The 10,690-nt window shown below is 54.5% G+C and overlaps 1 protein-coding gene across 1 annotated transcript in view; it reads left to right on the top strand.

Moving 5' to 3' along the window:
• The window catches only part of NFASC (neurofascin), a 72,074-nt gene that overhangs the window by 44,096 nt on the left and 17,288 nt on the right, over nt 1-10,690 (top strand). The window contains exons 20-23 of the mRNA XM_006922865.1: nt 526-648; nt 1,711-1,884; nt 3,976-3,990; nt 9,252-9,461. Of these exons, the coding sequence (XP_006922927.1) occupies nt 526-648; nt 1,711-1,884; nt 3,976-3,990; nt 9,252-9,461 (522 nt within the window). The remainder of the gene's footprint in view (nt 1-525; nt 649-1,710; nt 1,885-3,975; nt 3,991-9,251; nt 9,462-10,690) is intronic.

Genomic DNA, 10,690 nt, shown 5'->3' with positions numbered 1-10,690 from the left:
TCCCTCCTCGTTGTGGTTTTCACCAACAGCCTCTGCCCATCACTTCCGCTCCTTGTGCCCTGTCCTCGTGCTCCATCTCGGCTTCCTTCCTCCTCCTCCCCGAACCCAGCATCCTCAGCTCAGAGGCCGGGACCTGCAGCTTGGATGCGGCAGTGAGAATCCTTGTCTGAGGATCGGGAGCTGCAGCCTCTGTAGGAAACAGCTGCGGTTGGTTCCCTGCCTGCGACTGGCTCCGCCCTGCCATGGAGGTGTCTTTGCAGGATCAGAGCCTAACGTGCCGAATCTAGGGTAGTTGCTAAAGGAACACTCGATTTACTTCTTCTACTTAAACAGTCTGAGCCATGCTTGTCATGAACCATGGGAAACACCATCGTGGATGGGCTATGGGCTCTGGCTTAGCAGCAGTCCAGCATGGGGGTTGCCCAAGGTCAATGCCTTCATACCTGTGCTTTGTTTTTTTGTGTTTCCCTCATCCTGCCCACTCCCTCTCCCCCTCATCTCCCCACTCTCTCCTCCTTCCCCAAGTACCCAGTGCCCCCAGGCGCTTTCGAGTCCGGCAGCCCAACCTGGAGATAATCAACCTGGAATGGGACCATCCGGAACACCCCAATGGGATCCTGATTGGATATTCTCTCAGATACGTGGCCTGTACGTTCCGTCTTGCTTTCTCGTAGATAATCTGGGCATCAGAACCCCATTCTCATCACTTTTCCAAAGGAACCGAGGTAGAAAACCTGCGGTGCAGAGGGCATCGTGGAGGGATGGAGGGGCGAGGGAGAAAGGGTCAAGGGAGGCAGGCGAGACCCCGTCCCTGCCCTCCTGACACAGCCCCTCCTGCAGGGTGCTCCTAGTCAGCCGCTGCCGACAGAGAATTTCTGGTCTAATGAGGAATTCAACCCCAGCCCTCAGGGACCTTATTTATAGTCTCCCACACCCACAAGTCTAGGGCAGAGAGCTCCTCACCTTTAACGTCCACCTGATGCGGTAGACAGTACCTGCACAGGAGTCCACGCAACACTCAGGGACACCTTAACAGTGTCATTTGTGGTAAGGCAGCTGTATGTAGAGTTGCCAAGAACTTGCGCCTGGGTCAGGAAGACCTCACCTCAGGAGCATAGCGACACCATGCAGGGACAGAAATGTCATTACACTTAAAAAATGTTAAGGCTTCTAAAGTAGGTGATGCTGTACCTCATTGGGAAGCTCAAAGGGCCAGGTGTTGCGTTAACAACTTTAATACCCAACTGTGTGCTTGTATTGATCTCTGGAGCTGACTTTCCCCCTTTGAAGAACGTTGAATAGGCCTTTCACAAAGGAGGCATTAACCATCAAAAGCGCTAGTGGGTTTGCCCTAGATCTGCTTGAAAGGAAGAAAGAGACTCAGAAAAAAAGTTTTGTCCTTAGTGAAAAGGCTTGGGGATTATAAACTGAGCCTGTCCCAATCGGCCACATAACTTTGCAGTGAGCTAGAGATAACAAGATCAGTGAAAAAGTTTTAACCCTGATGCGTCATCAGAGAGCTGGAAAAGGTGTTCTCGCCCCACTCTGAGCCAAGGCTCCCATCCCCCGAGTCTTCAAGTGCACGTGGCAGGTCCCCCTGTTTCCCTTTCCAGCAGGGTCAGGAAGGCCTGCTCCTTCCAGCTGCAGGTTATGTAACTTACCCTGGTCGACGTTGCTAAAGTTCAATTCCGCTTGCCTGTCTCTCCCCAGTTAATGGAACCAAAGTAGGAAAGCAGATAGTGGAGAACTTCTCTCCCAATCAGACCAAGTTCACGGTGCAAAGAGCAGACCCCGTGTCGCGCTACCGCTTCACGCTGAGTGCCAGGACACAGGTGGGCTCTGGGGAAGCAGTCACGGAGGAGTCACCAGCACTCCCGAATGAAGGTAGGTACATTGCGGCAGTCTCGAGGTGACAGGTCCCGGGGACACTCAGATGCCGAGAACACCCTGACCTGGCCTCTGGCTGCCCAGCCTCCGGGATAGAGAGGAAATGAGGCCACAGGTCCTTCAGCGCTCAAAGCAGAGAACCCAACTTGTATACCAGTGTGAAGGTGCTGGCAGTGTATCTAGAAAACTCAGGTCTCCTCTGACTGTTGCTGTCAATCCTGGGTCCTCGCTCTGCCTGATTCGCTCAGCTACTTAATATCTGTCATCTTTCCTTCTGGGGGGGAATAAGGAAGAGAGCATGGGTCCAGAGTAGAGATGAGGAGATGAGGCAAAGGATGTCGTAAGTAAATATGCTAATGAACACGAAAGAATAGTGAAAGTACTGACCTATTGACAGAGGCAGGAACATTGAGAGTGCCCCACAGGGGCTCTGAGGACACCTATGGGGGGCCAAGGAGGGAGGAGAAACAGACTTGATTGGAGGTACTTGCCATTGCAGCCTGAATCGGGTGAGTTGTCAGGCTGTGGAAAGGAAGGGGAGCTGGGAAACAGCCACGTGCCAAACCAACTTCACAAAGAGCAAGTGAGCTTATCTCCTGGGTCCCAGCATCTTCCAGCAGCGTAGCACTCCCGACTGGAGCTGCACCTGCCTGAGAACGCCACTAGAGGGGGCTCTGGGCCCACCTGCACACGCTGGCTTATGGGAACCTCTCGGGTTGGAGACTGTAGAAGCCTTGATACTGGCAGATCTCCTATGAAATGGGGTGATCCTGCTGCCTTTCCAGAGGTGCGGTGGTCTATTCAACAGCCATCTCTTGAGCACCCACAATGTGAGGTGCCAGACACTGCCCGAAAACAAGGGATACGTAGGTAATAAGCTCACACAATCTAGAAAAGGAGACATCCACAAGAACGTCTAGTTGCAGTTTAATATGAGGAATGTATGTTTAGACAAGGAAGGAGCAGGAGTTATGCAGAGGAGGGGACTGACTCTGCACGGGAAGACTTCACAGAAAAGGTAATGTGATTAAGAATCCTTGAAGCTGACAATCGTTTGTGTCCAGTGCTTTCCCCAGAAGGCTGAGGTTCAGCGGCCTGACCCAGGCCCAGATCAGACCCAGATGAGACACGCAATAAGCTTTCCTCCTAGGTGCCCTTCTAACCCCATTGAGTACTTTGTTAGTGTCGGGGGATTCTGGGTATGTGCCTGATGTGTGCCAGTTTCCAAGAGCCTGGCCGGACCAAGGGCGATGCACTTTATTACTTAACTCTGTGAGGAGACACATAAAGAGACCGCCTTCTCCTGCCCCATCCCCACCCCATATAGAAACATCAGATAAACAAAGCCCCATTGTCCAACCCTAGTGACCACCACAGGGAAAGTTCTGCAACCCCAGGCGACGAGAGGACAAAGACTTTCTTCTCAACTTAGGGATTTGCAGCAAATTCAAGAATTCCTTTTAGGGCTGAGTCCACAGTTAGGTTTCTTATTTCATAAAGTACAACTGGTGGGAAAGAAAGGGCCTCAGGGCTCCAGTCTGTCACAGTTCCAGGGCTGAGTGGTGTGGGGAGGATTCAGCCAATATGCCCCGCCCTGCATCCACCCCAGCTATATCCATCATCTTCCCCCAAAGATACAGGAACCATTCTTTTGATGGGTTGGTGTCCTCCTACACCCGCACCTTATGCCCTCAATTACTAGCATAATGGAGGAGCACACAGCCTGCTTCCTAAAGGCCAGCCCAGCCGGGACCGGACATTCTCCTGAGGGTGAAAGACCTAGGAAGGCAGCACTCTAGGTGGACTGTCCCCACTGCCACCTCCTAGATAATCCTTGAGTGGAGGTAGAATCAAGAGTGTACTGGAAAGGTCTCTAAGACACAGATGGAAAGTTTTCTGTGGAAACAAATCAAACACCAGTTGGCATCCTCAGGGCAATGGCCAGCACCTGGCCACACTGTCTGGGTCAGGTTTGAGCCAGAACCTTCTCTACTTGCTTGTCCTGTGGTTTCACCTGTGTTCTGTTTTCTCTTCCTTCTCTCATCCTTTCTCCCTCTCTCTGGTCATCTTGGGTGCTGTGTTCTGAAGCTACTCCAACCGCAGGTACCGTACCAGCAGCAGAGGTAATGGGCATGGCATGGGATGATGCAGGTGGAGCCCAGCCAAGGCGGAGAAGGAGGGAGAGGCTCGGGGTGAAAGCATGCTCCAGGCTCACTCTTTCAGTGGTTGGGAAGCCAGACCGTCAAGGAGGATGTGTGTAGAGGGCGGGACCGGAATCGAACACATTCTCCCTCTGCTTACTATTTGCCCTGCGATGGAGAAGGAGGATGGCCTAGAAGGGCCCCACGTACATGGGCTCCAGACCTGTTCTCTGGAGCTGCAGCTTTCTCTGAAGCTGAGTGATTACCTCCTTGAGCCACCTAGGCCTTGTCTAGGCTTCACTTCTCAGAGCACGGAGAGGGGCCACAGCCTTTGGGTGACCAACTGGGCCCCGAGAAGGAATGCTGCCCCGTGAGTGGTTGCAGCTGGTTCCTGTCTCCTGGTCAGGCTGCCATCCCCTGAAAGGGTGACCTATGGTGGGCACGCTCTGCATGCTGGCCTTGCATGCTGCATGGGAGCCTGGCACCAGCACTGCCATATACCATGGGTTCTGGTCAGTGAGAACGAGTGAGCATGTCCATGGGTAAGGTCAGGTGCTCCAGGACCTGGAGTCTCAGTGGGCACCATGGGCTGATTATCCCCTCACCCTTCTCAGAGTCGTCAGCATTAAGAACAGTCTCCACTCTCCGGGTCTGGGAGCTTGGTGCACAGAAGTGAGGAGTTGGGCAGTCAGGTCCCAGCTTAGAAGATGACCTGTTGAGTTCCTCCCTCAAGTCCTGATTTGTGGGCTTGAGGAACATAAAAGGGTGCTTCGGCACAGAAAGCCTGTGCTCAAGCTGGAGAAAGTGGGCAGGGGACCCCGCCCTGCAGAGCAGGGGGTCGCCAGAGCCTCCGCAGGCTCCGGGCGGTGCGGGAGAATCGAGGCCCAGGCAAGGAATCTGAGGGTTGGCCGATGAAGAGGACGCCGCCTTGCCGGATTTAGTTTCCTGCCCACCTTCGCTCGTTTAGCCTCCCAGCCCCATTTTAGGTTTATTCTATTTCTGTTGCACACCCTGCTTCCTTAGGTTTGCATTTGTTTTGTCAGCCGGATCTGTCGGTGGTGCGCTGCCGCCCTCCCCTCCCCTAGCTCTCCCGTCCTTCCCACCTCCAGGTAGCCCAGGCCCACGGGGCCCAGTGCCTCCCCCACAGGGTCTGAACACCTCTGCTGGGACACGAGATAGGTGTCCTGAGCCTGGGCACTGGGGAGAAAGCCGTTTTTGCACTCTGGGGGTTGTTCTCCTGACTTCCTGATTCAAGTTTGCAGAGAGGTGTCTTCTGGGATTGTTCCGGCAGGTGCTAAGGGTGAACAGAAAGTGAAGGTGGAAGGGGGAGCACAGAAAGGGACCCAGCTCCCAGTCCGCCTCCCCCATTCTGGCATCCTGGGACCCAGCTCCCAGTCCGCCTCCCCCATTCTGGCATCCTGGGACCCAGCTCCCAGTCCGCCTCCCCCATTCTGGCATCCTGGGACCCAAGACTGCTGGGTTTGGTGGCAAGGCATCTGCCTGGCTCCGTGGACATCCATGTCAGTCTGTGCCACTCTCTCGTGAGTGGCAATTGCGAGGGAAATGGTGATAATCCCAAACGCCCCACTTTGTACTTCCCGTCTAGAGAAGACCCAGGCTCCTCGCGGCATGCAGAATGAGCGCAGAGGCTCTGCCTGTCCGTCCAGTGTTGCCTGGGCTCCAGCTCCTGCGGGACGTGGTGGTAGAGGCGCACTGCGGTTTGTAACGAGATGTGCTGAGAGCATCAGCTGTTCTCAGCTTTAAATGCATGAGAACCTTCTGCAAAACCTGCAGGCGTTGGAGCCCGGGTTCCACATTTTTGACGTCCTGCCCACTGCTTCCTTCCCCCTCACTCTCCCCAAACCTGGGCATTTTTCCCCAAAACTGATCTGTTTGTATGTCACCCAGTGAAGATAATTCCTGTCGTGCACCCGTCACTGCTGTCTCTTGGGACTGCTGCCCATCTGTCCTGGCCATCTGTGATTTGGCCAGGGCAGTCCATATGCCATGTGAGCATTCTTGGACTGAACCTTCCACCTGGAAATGTCTGGAAACTGCTGTCCTCATCTCTGACTCAGCTCAGATCTGTAAATGTTTGGTAGGCAGCTCTGTAAATGTATGGCAGGTTCTAGAGTCATATGAATGAGATTCGTGTCACCGCTTCTCAATTTCATCTACATGGTGTTCCCGAAACTCTGGTGAAAAACCTCAGGCTGTGGCCGGGTACCCTCCGGTGTGCATTGGGCCACCCGTTAAGTAGTCGGGTTCCTGTGCTTCCAGCTCTGGGCCTCCCCTGGGCCCCACTTCCTCTCAGTCGCTAGGCTGATGGTCTCCACCGAGCACTGACCACGGTGGTTCTCCGGCCTTTCAGTTGCTGCTGCGGCTGGAGGAAATATCCTAGCAACGCATCTGTCCACATTGGGGGGCCACTTCTGGGTCTTATTCCCCTTCTGTCCTCTACCCCAAATCCACCCCGGGTCATGATATCACCTGAGCCCCTTTATACCTGAGCACCGGACACTTTCCCCGTCCTGCCTGTATGCACCTCTAAGACCCACCGGACTCTCTGTCCCTTCCCTCAGAGCCCCTCCTTCTGGCCTCTGCCCTCCCTGTCTCTTAACTGCATCCAGCCATGGGACAAGAGACACAGCTAATGAGTGGTCAGAGACAATGGCGATTTGCCAGCTGTGACCTCAGCCAGCTAAGGTTGCATCCCCTAAGGAGCCTCCAGTAATGCGTGGGAAGCAAGCAATTCCTTTTAGCCCCCTCCTGGTCTCCTCTCGCTAATACCCTAAGACTGTTCCAGTCATACTCAGCAGAAGGGACCATCAGAGGGAGGGGACAAGGCAGTGTGGAAGCATCTTCAAGATGTTTGTCATTCTTATCTCTGACCAGCAGGCCAAGGGAGGACTCGCTCTAACTAACCCAGCCTCTCTCAGCATCTCTGTTTCTGAGGCTGCTCGCTGGGGCACACAGGGACGCGTGTGTGAGCCTGGCTATGTGAGTGCGAGCGTGTGTGTCTCTGCTTGTAGGGGGACTGAGGGGCACGTAAGAGTGTGGGGACAGCTTTGGGGAGTATTGACATCGACACAGGGAGCTTGGGAAATGTAACACCACTGTGCATGTGGGAAGCCCAGGTCTCTGTGCTACACAGAGCAGGATGAGAGTTTGCTAGTTTTTCTGAAGACACCTTTTAAATAATCATAGAAACAGGAGGTTCCGTGAGCATTACATTTGCCAGAAATTATTAGAAAATACAGTCTTGATAAGGAACCAAATTAGAGCCGTTCTGGCCTAGCTGGGCAAAACGGCCTCTCGAGGTTCCTGCCAGCAGCACAGAGCAGTTAGTCGTGTGTCTATGGCCCGTGTGTGTCCACGGCCAAAGGAGCGCCCAGGGACCCTGCTGGGAAGAGAGCTGCCCTTCGCCAGTGGCTCTCTCAGGCTTTTCCTGTGTGTGTGTGTCTGCCTTGGTGGGTGGGGGAGATGGATGCCCTTATGCTGAGCTTTTACAGCACCGAAGCTCCCGGGCCTGGGACCACCTTGGACTAAACACGCCCTTGAATAATGACTGTGAGAAAGAGACTGTCCCCAGCCCACCCCCACCCTCCTAATTTATGTGAGCTGACTGGAGCTTGGGGAATACTGGGCTGTCTACTTTGACCTTGCCCCCCAGGAATCTTCGGAATGTGCGGGGCAGGGCCAGCCGCCCAGTGTGACTTCTGTGGTCCACCCCCTTAGGCCCCACAGCACCTCTGATCTTACAAACAGGGAAGCAGGAGGGACCCCAGGAACAGCCCCTCCCTGTGAGGGACTCTATAAGATTGGAGGCCCAAAGAATGAAAGCGCTTTTGTTGATCAGGCTGTTACTGAGAAGGCTCAGGATCTCTTCATTCTCCTCTGAGAAAAGCTCTCTGGCAGTTTTCCCTGTGGCTCCCTCCCTGCCCTGGCCGCCTTCTGAGGGGTGGGATATTATTTTCCTGAATTTCTGGAGATGTGAGATAGGGTGGGATGTCGCTGTTCCTTAGGAGTTAGTGTTACCTACTTATGACTTAACATCCCTGCCTACTGCCCCATTAGCATCGACCTCAGCAAGTACACCATGATCAGATCACGGGAGACAGAGCGCAGGGAGGAGAGGTAGCTCTGTCTCTCTGATTTGCCCCGTCATTCTTCTATACCCTCAAGCTTTAGCAGCATTACAACCAAAGAGTAACAGGGCAGCCCTCTGTGAGCTTCCGTGAGGGCTTATGGAAACACCGTCGCAAACATGGACTTGGCCCAAGGGCTGACCTATGTGGAAAACTAGCTTTGGATGGAAGAGGGTGTGAGCGTTAGCACAGATTTGAACTCCCCCAAAGATTTATGCAAAAAGGAAGCCTGGCATCTATCTCACTTGTGTCCTGGGATTTCTGCACCTACTGTGCGCTGGGAAGATGGTGCTACAAGCACAGGCCACACTATGATCCCATTGGTGCCCCTTCGCCCATTCTAATGTGGAGGGAAAGGTCTCGGGGCTCCTGGACTCCAAATGTCCTAGAAAGGGAGTTACTGCAATCCGGGGTGGACCCTCACTGCGCAGAGAAGAAGGGAGGAAAGGCAGGGGAGTGAACAAGGAGACCTGAGAGATGGAGAGGGCCGGCAGGGGAGGTGGAGAGGCAAAATGTCTGGTTCCCCGGATTGAGGATTGTTCTCTCTCTGTCCTTGGGTTTGGGTGGCGTTAGAACTCAAGCAGGCATAGCAAAGCGTTGTTTGGGGGTGAATGGTTGGCAATGGCAGGCTTCCCAGTGTTCCTATAGGACGGGACACAGTTGCCTGCCCACCTCCAAGGCCGGGCTCCAGGGCTGGACCCAAGTGGTACTGCTTGGCTTGTGTCTGGGTGGCACTTGGCATGGGACCCCATGCTGTCGTCCCTGGGGTCTGAGAGGTTTGGTGCGTGTCCCTTCCCATTCTCATCCTCGCCCTTGGCTGGGTGCATGCTGGATGCTTTGAGCCGCACAGACCATGAGAAGAAAATGAAACGCACACAGGGCTTCATTCTCTTCCTGTCCCATGGTTGTGTCCTTTCACCGTGAGCTGCCTGACCCCGTCCATCGTGCTTGGGGAGGCTGCTGATTACTAGGCTCCGTCTTGTCACCAGGCTGCCTGTCTTGCACGTGGGGCCATGTGTCCAGGCTGGGGACAGCCAAACCAACCAGACTCGGCTGTTTTACATTTCCCTCTCAGCTCCTCCCACATTGCCCCCAACGACAGTGGGTGCGACGGGCACTGTGAGCAGTACTGATGTTACTGCCACTGCTGCCACCACCGAAGCCACAACAGTCCCCATCATCCCAACTGTCATACCTTCCACCATCGCCACCACTACTACAACCACGGCCGCCGCCACCACCACGGAGAGGCCTCCCACCTCCGGGACTAAGACTCACGAATCCGGTACTGCCCGCTGTCCATCTCCCCGCCCTTCCACCCGCAGGCTTCCCCAGGCAGGAGGGGGGTCTGCGATGCTGGCGACCAGCGCCTCCCTTTGTCTCTGCTCTGGATTCTCAGTCTGGTGAGACTAGGAGCACAGTACCCCCTCCCCCACTCCGCGGATGGTTCTCTGCTCCATCCTCCCTGTTCTAGCCTCAGGTCCCCGTGCTTTAACCGAGGGCCATGCTCCTCCCGCGTGGTAGGGCTTCCTCCAACAAAATGCCGAACAGTCAGCTCAGGGCAGAGCACTCTGGAAAGGAGAGAGTGTGGGAAAGGAAAGACGCCTGACATTGGACAACCCTCCTGAGAAGTCTCCCTGCCCCAGCCATGTCGCATCCAGCCCTGGTAAGAATTGATCCCAGGGCTGGCCCGAGCCTGGATTTGTGCTGTCCCTACATCATGCAGCCAGGCCAGGGAGCTCTGTTCTTCCAGCATGAAGAGACCCCTCAGGAATCCAGCAATACTTCTAAGAACCAAGCGTTAGACACTTTTATTACCACGGAGGGGAGGGCGCCTAACTTGCAAAGCCACAGGCCAGCCGTAAAATAAGCGTGATGCTGCCTGAGGGCTGGCAGTTAGCACCCAGGACCCTCCTCCAGCGGCTGTGGAATTGTCAGCCCCTCTGTTTCCTGGTCAAATCCTTTCTCCTTCTGAGACCTGTTTCCCACTCCACCCTCTTCTCTCAGCACCTGAATGAGGATGGAGGCCTAATCCACCAGCAGCTTCTTTAAGTCAATCACATGGAGTGATGTGAGCTCTACGGGGAGACAAATGATACGTAGCTGACATGCTCCTCAGACCTTGAAAACACTGATTTGCTTTAAAGGTGCAATAGCTAGAATTTAAATAACATGCACAGTAAGAAAAAGTTGGCCAAGGAGAAACCTGCTAGGCTATTAGAAGCTGCCACAGGGTTTGGTGATGGATAGTCTTTGGGACCCCACAGTCAGGCATCTTTTGCATGAAAGTGAGGCTTCGTGTCCTACCTGAATGATCTGAGTTCACAGAAGAGATGCACAAAGAATGGAGAAGGGGAGCGGATCTCGCTCCCTAGCAGTTACTTGTCCTCTGCAAGGACTGGCCTTGATGCCACATGGGTCTAGCCCCATGGACTCCCTCTCGCAAGTCCTGACTGCGGGAACACGGTGGAGGGCCTGGCCATGCCCCTGACCTTATCATTCGAGCTTGGGGAC

This window comes from Pteropus alecto, unplaced genomic scaffold (assembly GCF_000325575.1).
Source record: "Pteropus alecto unplaced genomic scaffold, ASM32557v1 scaffold359, whole genome shotgun sequence".
In the NCBI taxonomy this organism is placed as follows: Eukaryota; Metazoa; Chordata; class Mammalia; order Chiroptera; family Pteropodidae; genus Pteropus; species Pteropus alecto.
Note: the sequence above shows the minus strand (reverse complement) of the source record. Positions and strands in the feature narration are given on the sequence as shown.